The sequence below is a fragment of the Amblyomma maculatum genome, chromosome 8 (assembly GCF_055883805.1).
Source record: "Amblyomma maculatum isolate TAMU_Amacu chromosome 8, ASM5588380v1, whole genome shotgun sequence".
Taxonomy (NCBI): Eukaryota; Metazoa; Arthropoda; class Arachnida; order Ixodida; family Ixodidae; genus Amblyomma; species Amblyomma maculatum.
Window position 1 is genome coordinate 118,871,859 of NC_139351.1, and position 18,507 is coordinate 118,890,365.

At 44.6% G+C, this 18,507-nt stretch overlaps 1 protein-coding gene across 7 annotated transcripts in view; it reads left to right on the forward strand.

Moving 5' to 3' along the window:
- The window catches only part of Pka-C1 (Protein kinase, cAMP-dependent, catalytic subunit 1), a 410,566-nt gene extending 392,523 nt beyond the window's left edge, over nt 1-18,043 (forward strand). For all 7 annotated transcript variants that reach the window (XM_084577414.1, XM_084577413.1, XM_084577415.1 and 4 more), the window contains 4 exons: nt 341-436; nt 1,299-1,421; nt 9,408-9,572; nt 13,815-18,043. In XM_084577414.1, coding sequence (XP_084433540.1) covers nt 341-436; nt 1,299-1,421; nt 9,408-9,572; nt 13,815-13,940 — 510 coding nt within the window. In that variant the 3' untranslated portion in view covers nt 13,941-18,043. The remainder of the gene's footprint in view (nt 1-340; nt 437-1,298; nt 1,422-9,407; nt 9,573-13,814) is intronic.
- Nucleotides 18,044-18,507: the final 464 nt, after the last annotated feature.

The following is an 18,507-nucleotide window of genomic DNA, read 5'->3' on the forward strand; positions in this document are numbered from 1 at the left end:
CAGACGTGGACATACCAAGGCAGAGCCAGAAAATTAATTTTTACGAACAAAAATTGGTTGCAGATGGCCTTGCTCCTTTTTGACAGTGTTGTTTATCTGATAGCACTTATTGCAATTTTCAGTTACCTGTTGGAAGGTGTAAGCGACAGTGTTGGCTGTGAGACTAGAGTGCCACTGAATGCAAGCTTTGATTGCTTCAAGCGCTTGATTTCATGTGCTCTGCAGGCTTGATTTTGAGCTGCGGCTTGCAGCATCTTAATTGGCTTAGACTACAGTGGCTTGTGTTTTGATTGTTGTCACATGAACTCAATATCTTTGCTTGTATACATGTTGCCTGCAGGTTACAGATTTTGGCTTTGCCAAGCGAGTCCGGGGACGGACTTGGACCTTGTGTGGTACACCCGAATACTTGGCTCCAGAAATCATTCTCAGCAAGGTTAGTTTATCTCTGACTCAGTTGAATGTTTTATTTTGTTCTGCGGCAAATATTTCATTGTTACATTCTTGTTCTCTCTTTTAGAAGTTCTGAACCGATTTTGGTTTGAGAGGCGCGTCAGTGTAGCGTGGAGGTTGAGATGTTAAATTCTCACAAGGCTGTTTCCAAAAAACAAAGGCTGGCCTGTAGCACTGTGGAGTATACGTTGATGGTGGCTGGTGGTGGTCATTACAGTAAAGTCTGGGTTTGCACTTGGAACTAGCGTGATAAATTATTCGATGATCACTTCCAAATACTTCGCCTTTTGGGTCAGATATTTTGATCCCTTTTTGTTAAGCGTACACAATCACTTCGAAAGCAGTCGGCTGTATGCTGGCTGCATTTGAAAAATACTTGGCCAGGAGTTGTGCTTCATCTTTGAAAAGACAGAGTTTTGCATCCTGCTAACCAGTTTCTTCGCTTTCGTAACATGCTCACTATGCCTTGGGTCACTGCAGGGTCCCGTCACGTATGCAGGCTTTGCGGGCTGCAAATACTGAGTCACGTGATGAAGCCACGGGAGAGCTTTCCGAGTGTTCACGAGCCAGGGAAAAGCATGCATACATGATCACTGCTGCCATTTGTTGGTGGATAAAGAAGTTTGTTTGGTCAGTAGTAGCTTATCGGTGGGTCACACTGCACTCATCAAACTGCACCCGAGGCACTTCGTAACTCTTGTGCAACTTGATGCGTGTTAAGACACAGAAATGCAACGAATCGAGTTGGGGCAGCAGTTTTATATCTGAAAAACTTGGTGAGGTTGGGCCATTGTTTCTTAGGATACAAACTCTTCCTATAGCTGTTATGTGCCTTTTGTCTGCAGGGCTACAACAAAGCTGTTGACTGGTGGGCTCTTGGTGTCTTGGTGTATGAAATGGCTGCCGGCTACCCGCCCTTCTTCGCCGACCAGCCAATCCAGATATACGAGAAAATTGTCTCTGGCAAGGTGAGAACAGTGTGTGGCACGGTACTTCATTCGAGAACTGAAATCCTTTTCTCGTCAGCCTTTTTGGAAACATGTAACCTTCCCTAGAAGATATTGAGTCGCAGCAATGCCTTGGCACTAGTATTCTACAGTCTGATGTTTACCTTAAGGAAAACGGTTTGTTTTCGCTTATGTTCTAAATGATCGTGCCATGATGGTGCCTCTATGCAACCAAGGCACTGAAATTATTTCTGAATGCAGAAGTATGGCAGCATAAAAACATTTCACTACATTCTTTAGTACTTGCTTTACTTGTCCATACAGAGGTGACTTTTTAGGTTGTAGATGAGCTCTCAATGATGTTAGCCTGTCTGGAAACACTAGTGGACATCCCATGGATCTCCTGGACGTCTGCAGGACATCCAGGGGCATTGTAATCTCCAGTGGCGTAGTTCTTGCTCTGGGTGTTCATACAAAGGCAACTTTTTAGGTTGCAAATGATCTAATGATGTTAGGCTGTCTGGAAAATTGTAGGCTTGACTCGAGTGCATAAGCTCTTCTTTGAGCAGTTGTGGGAGCTATGTCTTGTCGGCTAAACGTTCTCGCCGTCTTGCAACTTGAAATCTCATTTTGTTTCCTGTGTATCACTACTTCTGAACCCTGCAAAAGGAGTCTTCATCACTGCTAGGCTGAAGTCATACCGCAACTTGTGGCAGTACCTTTATTCTAATGACCATTTCACTACAAGTTGAAAGTGCAGCGTTGCTGCTTACAGGTGCATTTTTGGTGCAGTTATCTATTGCATTTGAGTGGAAGTTTGTTATTTATGGCATGAAAACACTGCTTTGGCTAACAGTTTAATGCTGGTTTGCTCATTTGTTTGCTGCACGGTTGACTTTCATAGTTGACTACCGATGCTGAAATAACTGTACATTTTTGTTAGCTGTTTTGTCAGCCCTGTTGCTAGTTTGGTGCATGGTGATGCCTTGACTGGTTAATTTTCCCGTATTGTTTATGGCAGGCAGTCTGTTGTGACGTTACAGAAACATGCGAAAACTGGCACACATGTTGTGAGCTGAACTGAAGTCATCTAGGGCACGCATATTAGAAATGCCTGCTTTGGAATCAACAGGCAGAAGTATGAAAGCATTATGGATCAGTCGCTTCTTGGTAAACAGAATGGAAGGCCAACACATACTGGAATTGTGTTGATGTTCTTGTGCGATGTTTTTTTTTTTTTTTTTTTTTTTTTTTTTTTTTTTTTTTTTTTCCCGGGCGATCTAATAATGCAGATCTAGTTTAGAACCATTCTTATTCTTTGGTTTACCATTTTCTGTGCTATTTACTGCTGGGGCACTATGACGAAAGGCCTGAAAGCCTTACACATTGTCTTAGTGTCCAGCTCGCTGCATTAGTGTAACACTGTTGCCATAATGCGTGCCAAGAATTTCACTTGATTGTAAAAGTGATAGGCATATTCATGTGCAGTGCACCTAATCGTGCCATTTAAGTCGCCTTGGTGATGTCATATTCCTCCGTCTGTGGCTGCTCACTTCCCTGGAGGCATCGTATTAGTGCTCTCTTAGCCCTTCATTTTCCATTCATCGAACATAAGTATTTTTGCACAACAGTAGCAGTAAATATGTTATTCATTTAGCACATGGCGCAAGCTGCTGCAGTTTTCATCGCGACCATGTATTTACCTAGTTTTGAACTTCACGCTCTTTCATTTCCCAGCCTTTTATTGGGAAGGGGGCAGCCGAAAAAAAGAAAAAAAAAAACCACCTTCACACCGCACTTCTTTGCAATCCTTTTCAGGTTGTGGGCCACTGTGTGAATGTAAGGCACCACTCGGACTCTCTCTTTTCCTTCTTTCTCGTTCCTGCAACCGTGTCAGGGACCGACCTTTTCTTCTTACATTCTTAACCTTTCTTTTGGCAGTTAGTTAGCATGTGAGGCTGTTGGGTTTTTCTGTTAGTGCATTGCTATGTGCGTTTTCTCTGTGCTTTTCCGGGCCGGTAACTTGACTGAATAGTTTCCCGTTTTTGTAAGATAGTTTAAGATAGTTTTCAAGTGCAGGCATATCTGTGCTGTGTTTACTCTTGGCGGACTTCAGTTACAACTTCAACACTGTATCTCTTGTGTGCCAGTTTTTCCCAGTGTTTCTGTCATGCCCCACCACCCAAGCGCATCTAATGTTTCGGCTGTTTCAAAGTACAGTAAACTCTCGTTAATTGGCCTGGTTACTTTAGGCAAAGATGGTACATGTTGAAATAGTGACGCGCCAAGGGGCGTCCGAAACAGCGTGGCTGACTGATGCGCATGCCCAGTCGCTACCACAGGTTGATGCGGAGTTAAAGGAGTATTGACATCTAATTTTTGGGTTCGAGTTTTGTCTGTTGCAATGATGTGTAAGACAACTGTATACGAATCACCGCGTAATATTCGCCTACAACCGCTGAATAACTTATCATCGAATTTCTCTTCTTATCTGCTTCAGTTTCGTTTTCAAACACCAAGTAACAGCTATAGCATCAAAGTCAAGTCTAGGTCACATGAAGGATAAAAGACAATGATGTAATCATTCCTCGGTCATTTGAATTCACTACAACGTTAATCCAACCTGCCTCAAGAACAAGAATCACAACAAGTGAAGAATCGGCGGTTATATCGTAGTTTTTTCATACTGCACGTAACCTGGATATGATGTGACGACACAGCCATGTCTCAGCTGCTGAAACTGAAACCGAACCTGGCGAGAAAAGAAAATTTAATTATAAATTATTGAGCGGTCCCGGGTGAAAACAGTGTTAATCCATATACATCAATGTCTTATGTATCATTAGCAAAAAAAAAAAAAATGGCATCAAAATTTGGTGTCTATACTCTTTTAAAGAAAGCGGAACTGAAACTATGTGACAGCTATATTTCTGAAATGGGGAACTTTCGATCGTCACCCCTGCTATTGCGTGCGCTGGCATTACTATTCCAAGCAACCGAGATTCAGGAAGCTCTATTTCAGTGGTCACAAGCTGCGCGGGTCTTGCCTCGATGCGATCCCCCATTTGAATTAACGAGTGTAATGGCTGTTGGCCGGGACTGTGCTCATAGTTTTAATTTCTAAATTAGTGGTGGGGGGGGAGTGAATTACCGAGATTTGAGATTTTCGCAGTCGATTGTAATCACTCACACCACATTACTAAACATGAATAACCACGTGGATTGGGCAAAAAAAGCTGTGAATAATTTATATATAAATTTTTTCCTACATGCAGTTATAGTTTCGGTTTCACTGCTGAGGTCACTGGCGGCATAACAAAACTGCTTTATGGTCACTGCTTTTTTCGTTTTGATTTGTACCAATTCTTATGGCAAAAAGCAATGCCTCCATGTTCTGTGCGAGGTCAGGACACATTAAAGAACCCCAGGTGGCCTAAAATTCTGGAGTCCTCCACTACGGCGTCTCTCGCAGCCTGGATTACTTTAGAACGTTAAGCTCCATTATAGGAATGCGAGTTGCGTTCGCTACAGACTGTGCACGAGGAAAGGAGAGAAACGTGCGTGACCACTGAGCAAGTAGGGCAGCATTGAAACTGACAATATTTATTTTGCTCGGGTCTGCAGCGCACGCCAAGAAGAATGGCGCTGGTGGAAAAGTAAACAGCGGTGCCGGAAGTGAAACCTCCACACCCCTAAACCAAACCAAACCAATTCTTATGTAAGCCTTCCCAAAAGTTGACAGAACAAAAATTATTAATCTGATTATTTATACCTCAGTTTTTGCATGTCTCAAGTGACCTTAGTGCATCACTGACATCACAGCCGGCCTTCGGTGGATGAAACTGCACTAGGAAAACTGATCAAGAAATTTTTTCCAGCAGTTCTTGCAACAGTGGTCTTCGGGAGGCCCAGTTCATGTGGGCTGTCTGTTGGTGCAGGGCTTATAACTCAAACAGAAAGTACAACTTAATTTGCCTTGAGAAGAACCAGTGTGCAAAAAGATATCAGTTGGCAGTCCCCCTCTCGAATTTAATTTGCCTTGCATGTGTTGTCGCAAGTTTTGAACACCAGGCTTTATACCCTAAGGGAAAAAAAAAGCGTTACACCTGTCGTAATTTTAAGTACAGTCAAATTGAAGAAAAGGGGGGCTGTAGCAGAGGGCGGTGAATAGTCTTGACCACTAGGGGAATCTTTTACGCGTACAGTACACGGGTGCCTTGTGCTTTGCCTCCATCGAAATATCTCGCTGCTGGGACCTTACCCGGATTTCCCAAATCAGTAAACAAGCATTCTAACCACGAAGCCACCATGGCTTCGGGGGAAGATGCAGGTCTGAAAAATTCCTGTGTGTTTGCAGAGAGCCTAGACATTTTACAGATATTTGAAGTATCCACGGATGTCCACTGGATGTCTTATATCTCAAGGGATACTCGGACTTATCTTTTGCTTTGCACTTGGCTAGAGGTGTGTGAATGTCAAATTTTCAGGTACACAAGTGCATACAAATAATGAAAATTGGTTGCAAATTTAATTATTTTCTGGCAATTTTGAATATCAGTACAGCTCGCTCAAATGGTTCAAGCCAGATACTTTTTTGCAGGAAAAAATAAACAACTGTAGTAAGCGAGAGATGTATTAGTTTTGTTGCAGTTTGCAACTATAGTCAGCATAACATACCACACCTGTTAGGCTTATCAGGCATTAATTCACTTGAGTGCATGTTATAGACTAATGTCATGTTTGAAATTCTTTTGGTAACAATTGTATTCAGAAAATAAGAAAATTTAATTATATAAGGCGGCCGTCAGAGATGTCTCTTTACTAAAGGAGTAACGTCAGAGATCTGATGAGCATCGGCGGGCCGAGGTTTAGGGCGCTGCTGGGGGAATGCAATATTTTTGTATTTTATCGACGCATTAAGTTAAATACAGCTTACGAAACCAATGTGCTCCCTGTCAGTGCCTGAAGAAATGAATAAATGCGGGCTGCAGAATGTCGCCCAGAATGCTGTGTTTACAAGGAAATGTAGACGTGTACAAGGAAATGTAGGCACACCAGACTGTGTGCCCAGTGATGTAGCCAAAAGCTGTTACAGACTGAATGACTGAAGATCTGAAAATGGAACCGTGCCATTGGATGCCCTACTGTATTAGTCATTATTGATTGCTGTCGCTTTTAACAGCTGACAGTGCATTGATTTTATGCATTATTGTCATTTACGGACTTCAGGCACATGCTGGCAGTTAATTGTAGGAAGAAAGAGCGAGACAAATCATGTTTCGAGTGCAAGATATTGCCATCTGGAGATCCCACTTGATGTATTTTGCAAGGAATACTGGAGTCATGCTAATGTCATAGTATTCAAATACAAATTTCAGATAATGTATTTTAATGTTCGTATACAATTTGAAAGCCACGCACATTTTAGATATCGCAAAGGATGTCAAAGTTCAAAGCAAATGCCATAGCCAGAAATGCATTCACATGCATTAATCTTCTTATTAGCGGTCGTGGTTCGGTAAGATTCAGTGACAGCACAGAGCAACATGGTGGCTTTGGACAGTGTCCTAGTGTAGTGGGGGTGAATGCAGTTTTGCGGTGAACAGTCTGTTACTGCATTTTGCTGTACTTTGCTTGCATGTGCCATTCAAGGCAGACATGATTGTGGCCCACTGCCTTTTTGAAATACATTGCTGAGGACGTTTGCATCGATAACCCGGTGCTTGAGGCGCACTGCTGCAAGCATGACATTCGTTCCACCTTATGGGGCTGCTGTGAGCAAGAACAACTTACCTACAAACTGGCCGTTTTGTTGGAACTCGATGTGCAACCTCGAAACGTCGTTGAATGTTACTGTTTTAATGAAACCTTTGGCAGAAGCTCTTCTGATTGCAGGGAATGATAAGACACACATGACAACACGCTAAGGATGGTGAAAGCAGATATGAACTGGGCTTCTGGCTGCATTAGCGCGGCTGTCGCCATCCCCAACAATGCGAGAATTTTTCTTTTTTTTTTTTTAAGTAAAAACAGACCACTCAGTGAATGTGTCATTTTTTACCATTCAATCGTCACTCACGGAGTCTTCAGATTCCAAGCTCCACTACATTCAGTTTAAAGCCTGCCGTGTAGCTGCCGATACGCTTGCCCATCGTGCTAGAATGGCAACACTCAACGGCAATTTTCGAAAAATAAAGCAGAGAGTAGACAAGAGCCGCAACTACGGCCTGTGACCACGCCAACCACGCTACCACTACTCACGGACGGACCTTTGACAGTCACAGAACAAAGCTGGAGTGGCTGGGGCTGGCGATGCCGATGCCGATATGTATTGCGGAAGCTCGCGACAAGAAAATATGATGATGATGAGTCGCGACTTTGGGCTTTTGGGCGTCATCCGTGGGCTGCATCTGGAAGCTCCTGTACGCATGCATTTTGAAGGCTATTCCCGCGTGGGTCGTGGAAAGTTTTGGTGCGGCTTTTACACAGATGTTTTTTTTAATACTTGCTTCGGGAAATAGGGGGTGTGTCCTATACATGGGTGTGGCCCTCACACACATTTATATTGTATCTGAAATTCAATTTCTCTCTTTTCGAGCCAGTCTTATGGTGTGGCTTATGTTAAACTCTTGTTACCTGGCTGTCAGCCATTGTGCTGTTGTTGTTGTTGGGCTGTGTTGTTTTTTTATATTATAATTCCTCGTTAGTAATTAACACAAGTTTGCAAGTTTAGGATAGAACCTTTTTTTTTTATGCACCACATTCGTCTCTATGCGACTGGGATGAAATTCCTAGAAACATAGTTGTGGGCATTAATTGTGCAAAATGTGAAATTGCTTCTATTAGTTCATCTGTCTGTTCATTTTAATAATGTCTTATTCATATTTCAAATATTTGATACCTGCAGTCACTCAGTGAGTATGAGCATCTATGAGCCGAGGTGAAGTGTTATGGTCAGGCCTTAACTTGTTCTGATCAAGGGTGCACTTAGATAAAGTGCATCTTTTATTTTGTTGCTGGCTTGTGTTGTTTCCTTGCTGGTGTATGCAGTGCTATTCCCTATGTGGGAAAAATTTCTATTACAAGAAAAGCTGAGCCTTTGACGTTGCTCTGTTTGGAAATATTTATTGTGACCAGTCCATGGGGTCAAAGGGGCTCACTAGCGGAGTTACATATGGGCTACTTAGGAATCATATTGTGTTGCAAGCGTTACTAAATTATGGATAACCATAGCCTTAGCTGTGAGTCGGCTTCCAAGTAATTAGCAGTTTTACTATCAACAAAGTGGTTCTCCTTGATCAAGGTGCAGCTGTCTCCGCAGGTCACAGCTGCACTCATTGGCATTGACAAAAGTTTGCTTTTTGTGATGGACCATGTTTTGTTTTTAGCATTTTTGTGATCTCTGTGCAGCTGTAGCTTAAGTTGACACTGTCAGAGCAGTATGCGATTCCTTCCTTTGGCGGGTAAAATTTTAATTACTGTTTCACGCAGAGCTATTTAGCTCTACGTGAAACAGTAAAATTTTTGTGAAGGACTACCAAGGTTTCATGGTCAAAAATTCCATTTGGCAAATAAAAGAAATTGCTTGAAAGATAGACATGACAGTGGTTTCTGGCATTCTTGCTGGGAGACCTTGGCCTTCGTTTTCCTTTTTTAGTTTGGTTTTAGAGGGTTTAACGCCCCAAAGCGACTCAGGCTGAGAGATGAGCATCGCCATTTATTTTTTATACACATCTATAATTTCAGTTTAGATGCCAAGCTTTGCTTCATTGGGTAAAGACAAGTCTCTCTTTGATGCTAAGAAAAAGAAAAACACAAACGTCTTGCAAAAATGGTTGGCAATCAAGATGATTTTCTTTCTTGGATGCACCAAACCACAGATTGCCATAGATGTGCTCGGCTGTGTCTGCATTATCATGTGAAGTTTTCCTACGCTGAGCTAGTAAAGCTTGTGAGACCTCAGTCGCTGTTTCTAGACTGAGCCCTGCACTTTTCTTTTGCTTGCAGGTTCGATTCCCATCACACTTCACATCAGACTTGAAGGACCTGCTGAGGAACCTGCTGCAGGTCGACCTGACCAAGCGCTTTGGCAACCTCAAGAATGGCGTGAATGACATTAAGAACCACCGGTGGTTTGCCACGACTGACTGGATCGCCATCTACAAGAAAGAGGCAAGCTGCCAGTCATACTGGCCTTGTCACCCACCATGCACTATATGTGTAGTCTTGATTTATTTAGTCACTAGTGATGACTACTCTAGCTGCCAAAGGGGCTATTCTGGAGAAGCGGCTTTAGAACTCTTACAGAAAAAGCATCCTGTTTAGCTCCAATCACTGCTGTAGCAATGTCTTAAAATCTGCTGTTTACGAGAGGCAAATTTTGCATTGTGGATTTGAGCCTTACATTCAGTATATTTTTGTGACATGTAGTGTCAGCAGTGTGCTAGGGATCCTCACAAGAGGACAGGTGTGATGGCAAAAACCAAAACTCAAGACAGGTGTGCCATCCTCATCGCCTGTGAAGTGCTTGGTGTGGTAGACATCCCAAGACAGTTCAAGAGCTTGTAACATCAGCAAGAGACAATGCAGTGTTAGTGGGCGTAATGGGTACTTCCCACATAGTCATTGCTGTACATGTAGGGTAGCGGTCAGGTGCTCGAATACCGTACTGAAAATAGGCACGTACGGCAAAGGTTCATGATATTTAAGACTACTTAAATGTGATAACACAAAAGCATGAGCACAACTGCAAAGGCCACAGGAGCCTCTTCACATTGCACATACTTACAGTTAGCTGTCGGCACAAAATTCTTTACAGTATGAACAAAGCACAGCCTCTTTGCAAGGTCTCATCTTGGCCAAACACAACCGTTCATTCCTGGTGTTACTTTGCAGCAGAGTGCAACGACTGCGGCTATTATCTTCCGCCATGTCACCATTTATGATGGGTTCCACACTGCACTGAGCAATGGTGCTGTGGTTCCTCATGTGGCCAGTTGCCTGCAGTCGTGCAACATTAGGCAGCACGCACAGCGCTCTCACTTGGCTTGCAAGTTATGAGGTTGCACCTGCGCCATTCAGGCTGCGGAACAGAGTGTAGACTCCTTTGCACCATCCACTGGCTTTGCCCATCACAGGAGCAGAAAAATGCTGTTGTTGACGCTTGTGCTGCTCCGATAGCAGTGTGGCACTCAGTCTTTAGGGGGCAGATGGAAGTTTCGCCAAATTTTATTTGGTTCAGCTCCCTGTTCCTTCTCCAATGCCACCCATGGCACACTGACAGACAGAGCTAAAAAATGTTTCATCCTTAAAAAATTCAACTGTCAAAGGGTTAATGCAAGGCTGTGCATTTAGCCAGCAGCCCTGCATTGAGCACTAACTAATTTTGACAGAAATTACAGACGATTGCATTATATAACAGGCTGGGGCTGTTCGAGCTACCAGTGTGTACCATGTGTTAGAGTCACATAATGTAACTCGGCCCCTGCAACCTGCAACTGAATGTCACCTAAGGCGCAGTCACACTGGCAAGTCGTGAAGGTCGCATGAAGGTTTCATCGATCCGCAACAAGGGCCAAGCAGAGCAGCGCCAAATGTTCACACCATCATGCGACTTGCTTCACGACATTTCTTGCTTTTAACGAGATTTGGCAAACGAGCCGACTCTCACGCCTTGGTGGCCCCTTTCATCTTCCTCTGGGCTTAAAGAAGATCATTTCGGATCCCCTTAAGCCGTGGAAGAGCTTATACAGTCGCCGACCGTTTTTTCGGACTTGAAGGGACCCGAAAAATGGTCCGAATAATCGAACAGTCCGAAAAATCCGTGAAGCACAAAAAATCACTTTATTCAGAGGAAATCGGCTTAAAAAAGTCGCCGATTTTACCTTGCGGCAAATTTCTTTTGCTGGCGACGATTTGCGCTTGTATTTGCGCCAAAGTTGTCGTTTCGCTGTACACGCTAGACAGCAAGTTCACAGCGTTCGTAATTTGTGCAAGTGATGGCTGTGGTAGGCCGCCCGAGTCGTCGTCGGAGTCCGACTCGTCTTCAGGTTGAAGAACCTGGCGTACAAGTTCGTCGTCCGTGAGGTCCGCACACATATCGAGGCCGTCGTCCACTTCAACAAACTCGCGGAACGTGGAGCCCGTTGGAATGTCCATTCCGTATGAGACAAAGCACAAAGAGATAGCTGCCCGCGTCAGCGTTGGCGACAAAAGCAGGTTGACGGCGATGACAATCCGACTGCCACCTCGAAGTGGCAGAGATTGCAGGGGCCTCTCCTGGCAAAAATGGGGCACCGAAACCATGTCAAGCCAATCCAACTGCAGAGCCAATCCACCTCAATCCAAGATGGCGCTTGTTGCGCCGGCGAAAAGCCGATAAGATGGCAGATTTTGGCCTGCAGGGGACTGAAATTAGTCCGAAAAATCGAACTTTCGGACTTTAAAGTCCGAAATATCCGTCGCGAATATGTATGCGCTTCTATGGGGTGACTGACGGTGCCTCACTGAAGTCCGAAATATCCTACAAGTCCGAATTATTGGAGTCCGAATTACCCGTCGGCTACTGTAGTTATGCTTTTGTACAAAGCTGTTTTGGTAGCCAGAAATGCTCTAATTCGATGAAGACTGTAATGTCGATAGTTGGTGCAGCCTAGCTTGCAGTCTCATGAAGTAGCAGATCACAAAATAATTTCATGATCGAGCTCTGAACGCAGGACGAAGCAAACGCAAGTGAGTAAGCTCCATTTTTGCTCCGTGGCATTTGTGTCAAACAACTTAATACGCAGCAAGACATACATACGTGAACATGTACTGTTTCATTTTCTCGCCAAATAAAGAAGGCAGAACTAAACAAACATCGCGTCCTATGGAGCCGCAGATTGGCTGAGGTGTTCCGTGACTTGGAAGTCTCATCTCAAGGAATCTGTCATTGAGTGACACCCTCAAACGAGCTGCTGGCAACTTGCCAGTGTGAATGAGTCTTTAATTTGTAATGCTGCATTGGTAGCAGTTATCTGTCATCTAGTCTTGACGTCATCCGAGCTCTGTTCTGCTCAGTAGCAGGGCTCGGTTCCTAAATACTGGGGGAGCGCATACTATATTTATTTTATTTATCATATACTGCGTACCAAACATGGTCCAAGCAGGAGAGGCACAGTATAAAACAAAGTACAAAATATTGACCCTGTACAGCATTGGTATTGACAGAACACACACCAAAAAAAACAAAAACGAACAATTAACACTTATACAAAACTAAATGGGATGAAATCTTGCATCAAAGGACTACTCTAGTTGAAAGAAACACTGCACAAAGTCAACAACATACTGCATTAAATACAGTGTCAATTAATGATGCAGTCACTCGTCGGAAACAAGCAGTGGGGAATCATGCGGCAGTGCATTCTAATCCGAGATCGTGTGAGGGAAAAAAAGAAGAATTTGTAGACATCTGTGCTAGCAAAAATAGGTTCTATATAGTGATTGTGCTCATGACGAGACTTCCTTGAGGAGTGTTATGTATTCTTGTGCATCAATACCTAGTTTTGAAAAGTATAAGCGATTAAGGAATTCGCAGATTTTTTCTTCATTCATTCAAGCACTCCAGGTTTGCATCATTTAACATAGCAGATAGAGAGTCTCGGTGTTTATAACGGTTATAAATAAAACAAAAGGCTAACCTTTGAAGTTATTCTAGTTTTTCTATTTCTACCTTTGTGTGAGGGTCCCACACAATGCTCGCATACTCCCTACTTTGGATGCGTCTTGGTTTCAAGGCAGGGAAACAACTGCGTGTTAGATCTCTGTAGGATTATAACTGCGTGTAGATCTCTGTAGGTAATTATAAAAATTTTCCGAGATCACTGCAGAATCTGCACTGGAGAAATGCATAAGCCTAAGCGTTGCTGTGTTGTCTGCGATATGTGTCAGTGGGATTCCGCGAGTGACACATACTGCACCTTCCCTCTTCTGTAAACGAATTATAGAATGCCGGTGAAATTTGATGCATTCAACAGAACGCTGGTTGTGTTCGGCAAGGGGCGTGCGATGTACCATATGCAGCAGCAACGCTCAGGCTTTCGCATTTCTGCACTGACACACGTGACCGGAAGCTGAAAACCGAAACCGGAAGTTGGCTGGTGGCCATCTTGGCTCCCAGTACACACTTAATTGGCTCTAATTAATTATCTAATTAAACCATATCAACCATTTTGTCAATTGCACACCTTTCCTTGACGCTTTATCCAATGGTACCATTATTTCCAATATGCCAACTAGTTCCTCTTTCGCAGCTCTGGCAAGATCACAGCCACGCGAAACCCGCCTACATAGCCATACAGTGCTTGCACATTAATAAACTTGCTGTTTATGCTTGATATTATTGCTCATGTTTCTCTGTGTTGTCTGTCGCAGGTCGAGGCCCCATTTGTGCCGAAATGCAAGGGTCCTGGCGATACGAGCAACTTTGACGAGTACGAGGAGGAAGCCCTGCGCATATCGTCGACGGAAAAGTGCGCCAGGGAGTTCGCAGAGTTCTAGGTCAGGTGGCACACCATAGAGGGAGAGAGAGAGAGAGAGAACCGGGGAGCCGACTGGGGAAGGCCGTTCCTCCTCCTTTGTCTGCGGCCAGTGCAAGAACCACCTGCGGCATCACAGTGGCCACCGTGCGCCTCCCCGAAAGGCCCCGTGCCTTGACGGTGGGCAGAATCGGGGCACTTGCGAGAGCCGTGACGTCCACTGCGCGTGCGCGGGCTTTCTTGACCGATGATAAACCGGCGCTGGGCCGACCTTTGGCAGCCGTGACTCGTGTGTACCCTGGACTGTTCTGTCAGGCTGCTTGTTACTCCACATCCTTTTCTCACGACCTTCGCTGCAGTCTCCTTGTTGGCTCTCCCAGGCGCGCACGTGTTGGTTTGTGTCCTGTCGGGTGCCTCCCCCCCCTTTCTTCCTTTTTCTGTTTCTCATCATTTCTTCCATGCTGCCTGTCCCCTCGCATGTGGCTTCCAGCAGAGAGCTAGTAAAGAGTCTGAACACCAGCTGGCTAATGCTGGGTGCATGCTACCATGTGGGCTGTTGGGAATGATGCACTTTGGGCAGTCACCGGGAGACCATGGGAATGCACTACAGACCGTAGCTGCATAGGGAACTTGTTCTCACTGCGAGACAAAGCTCTGGGGCAGTTTCAGCCGCGTAGTGACTTTCTAATGTCCGAGCAAAGGGGCTAGCAGGAGCCGCATAGGCTCTCCTACATGCTGGAGGTGCCATTTAACGCAGCTACTGGCACCAACCTTTGCATGGTAGCCTAGGAACTTTGCTTCTGCTGTGGGAAATGTTTTCCCTAAGGTCTCCTGAATGTGTGCACACACACTTAGTGGGGAAAACGGTTTCCCCGCGTTTCTCACACCGCTGGCGCCAACTCTCTTCACAGTCCTGCCTTTGGCACTGTTTCCACTTGTATAGCAAGAAACCACTACTGTTGCTGCTCTACTTTTTCTTTCTCTCCTAGGCATTACTGTAGCAGCAAAGGAAGAAACATATTTTGGGGAAGCGCAAAGAAAAAAAAAAGTATGGGAGCCTGTCCTTGTGTTTTACCTATAGGGCCAGGCGCTTACATATAACAGCGACTATACTCTTTATAGGCAGCCACTGAGCTTCTGAGAGCAAATGAGGGAAAATTAAAAAGCAATGATATAAGAGTTGTTTCCAAGTGTCTGTATGTGTGCGTGCATGCGTTAATAGTCTCTTGTGATGACATCCACATTTTTTTTTCCTTCGATTTTGTGTCGGTGCACGAGCCCGGTTTTTGCAATGCCACACACATACTCTACAATTCTCTCCTACAACTGTGGCCGCGAATAATTGATCCTCCTGCCTACTGCAGCACCATCGTCCTAGGCTGTAGTGCATGTCTGGAGGGAGGTTGGTCTTGTCTCACTGCATTTTTTAGCCCGACTCTGAGGTTTTCAGTAGGTTCCGAGTGCAAAGTTACACCAGTCTTCTTCTTCTCCTGACCACATGGCATCACTTTGCTGGTTGGCTGCACTGGATAAATGTTTTTTTGTTTTTTTTCTGCCTAGGCACGCTTTTCTTCTTGGTTGTCAACCCAGAGACATCCATTGCGTTCGGTGCGAAGAATCCGTCAGTGACCACCACACCTGTTCTTCTTGGTACACTGCCAAGTCACAGGACTCCCCCCTCGCACGGGAGTACAAGGGCACTCGCACATCTACAAAGTTCGGCAGGTTTTTCAGTTTGCTGTCGGCAAGTTTCTTGACGTTCCTTTAAGGCCTGTGCACCTCTAAGCCTTCCCACCGGGTGTAGTGTCTTGTCTGCCAAATAGCAGTGCATATGGACAGTCATGGAAAAGAAAAGGACTTGCTTGCACGAACGCATGCCAGTCCTTTTACGGAATGTGCTTACACGGGCTACTAGACAGGACTTGGTCACTGATATTCGTACTGTTGTCAGCACGAATTGTGGTTGGCGATTCTGATGCTACACCATATCTGAGAGTGAACAAGCTTAGAGTCGGATTTTGGGCCGACAGTGTGTGGTGTGCCATTCATCGTACTGGTGTGTTTCATTTTTGCACGCACCTTGTAGGCGGCAAGCACGTTTGCAAAGCATCGCTGGCGGGATGCGCCCGCTACCTTTGGTGTCGCGCTGCCGGTTCTTCCATGTCTGTCGTTCTGTTGCGGCCACTTCTCAACGTTTCGCGGATCCTGTGCTCCTGGCCATGGATTCCCCTTCCCCTTTGGATCTTATATCGTGTTTTAGCTGGAAAGCTTGCACATACTTTCTTTTCATCGCCCCTCTAATGGCCACGTCTGTAAATACAGGGATGTATCTGTTTGGTATATGCAATACTAACTACACAGGCTTTTCCCCCTTCCCCCTCCCATTTCTCTTTTTTTTTCCCCCAGTCACAGCCTTCCCCTGTATGTGCTTGGGTTGTTACATGCCAATAGGACTGACTAGCTTTTTGGTCTTGTGGGGTTGTCATTCTCTTTTGCGCAGCCCCCGTGTAACCGACGAGCCAAATGCACACGCCCAGATTTCTTTTCTGCGTGAAGCCAGTTTATGGAATGATGGCACTGTTAGATGTGTGTTTGTTTACCGGAATGCCAGAAGTGTGCGCAAGAAAGTGGTCAGCCTTTCTTGTGTGAAAACCCTGGGCCATTCTTTTTCTGCGCTGTTCTTTTTTTTTTTTTCTTTTCTAATCTTCTTTTGTAGGTCTTTAAGCGTGTCTTGTGGCTGTTGAGTGTCATGCCCAACCCTTTGCATACTCACTTGGAGGTCGGAAAAACTGTACATGCAAAAGAAATGAGTCCTTTCGTCCGCAGTTCATCCGGTTTTCCCCTAATCCACTCTTATCATGATATCCTTTGTCTATCCCCCACATTTCAGGCTACTGTTTCTAGACAAGCGTGCTGTTCTTTTCACTTCCTTCTTTCAGTTTTGCTCCTGAATATCGCCGGTATTGTTCTTATGTTGCTCAAGAACACATCTGCAATATCTTACAGCAGCATATTTGCAATATTTTCATAAGTGCAGTTTTCTCCATCTTGCATAGGTTTGTGTTCGCATGCCTTATTCTTTCATGGTGATGAAAGAAACGGAACCCTGCTGCAAGCCAGTTGAATCCCATCGGGCTTGTGCAGGTTTTCCCCTGACGTTTATTTCATTTCAAATTGAGAACATTTTCAATGTGTTCTTAGTGTTGTTTGGTGTTTTCGTTGCCATGCTCTCTTCCCTCTCATTTTCTTGACAAAACAAGCTAAGACATCTGCATGATGACCTGGAAGGATCTTCTCCCATCTGTTGTTTTATTTTCTAACGGGTGGAGTAGCAAACTGCAGTATTTTTGTGGGTGGAATTGATGGCATTGCAACAAGCTGCCCAGAGTTGGTCCTTTGGACTGTATATTAGTATGGCTGACTTTTGTGTGTTTCTTCAAAAGACAAATAGTGTTATGTCTAAGGGAGACAATGATTTTAGGACTTCAGTGGACACTAATTCCCTGCTTTTAGTTGTTCTCAGTTGTTTTAGTTTTTGATCATATGACTCTGTCTCTGATCTGACAGGAAGGAAAGGGTGAGACCATGTGTTTTAGTTTTTGCTCTTGCTGCTTTCCTCTCTCTCAATGTTGCTTCATCTTAGGTCATCTTGTCTCGTAACAGTTTCCTTTTAGTCCCCTTTCTACAGCCAGCCCTGCGTCCTTTTATTCCTGTCGTCCCCACTGGCTCCGATGTGATCGTGTCCCACACTTGCGAAAACTTAGCAAGAGTTTGTTTTTTGATGTTTGCCTCAAGGTGTCTTTTTATCTAGTCCAGCTCACAGATTGATATGTATACAAACACACACACACAAACAAACTGAGGATATCGCAGAGAGAGCAGTTCAAAGATCACTAAGAAGCTTAAATATTTCCTCCCTCTTTCTCCCACCCTTTTTTCTGTGTCGATGAGTTTTCCCCCACTCCTCCCTTTACCGCTCCATACCCATGTCATGATGTCTGCTCTCCTGGATCCTAGTTCTGCGATCCCCCATGCTGTCATTCGTTGCTTGCAAATTTTTAGCCTTGTATATTTGTTAACTTGTGGTTGGAGCTGTTCTTGTATTAAAAGTTGTTATACTAAATACACCTTCTCGTGCTCTCTTGTTAACCGAAAACAGGCGGTAATGCTATACCCTGCCGCTATGTATACTCCATCTCAGATGATCCTGGCAGCGCTACTGAAGCTCAATGCTTTTTATGCTGCGGAATGCAATGTCAATATTATTATGGCAATTGGTTCAAACTGTGGCTTAACATAAGCTCACATAATGTACACTATTACCGGAATTTAGCTTGCATACATCTTTCGCATACTCTGCCATGGCAGCTGAAGTGCTGAACCCAAAGGTGCAGGGTCAAATCCTGGCCAGGGTGGCCACTTGTCGATGGAGGCGAAAAGCAAGGCACTCTCGTACTGTGTGGTGTCTGTGCTCATTAAAGCATCCCAGGTGATCAATATTTCTGGATCCCTCCATTGTGGTGTCCCTAGCTTGAATACCTTCGTGATATTGAACTGTATAAATCGGATAGCTCATGCCTGCACAGAAA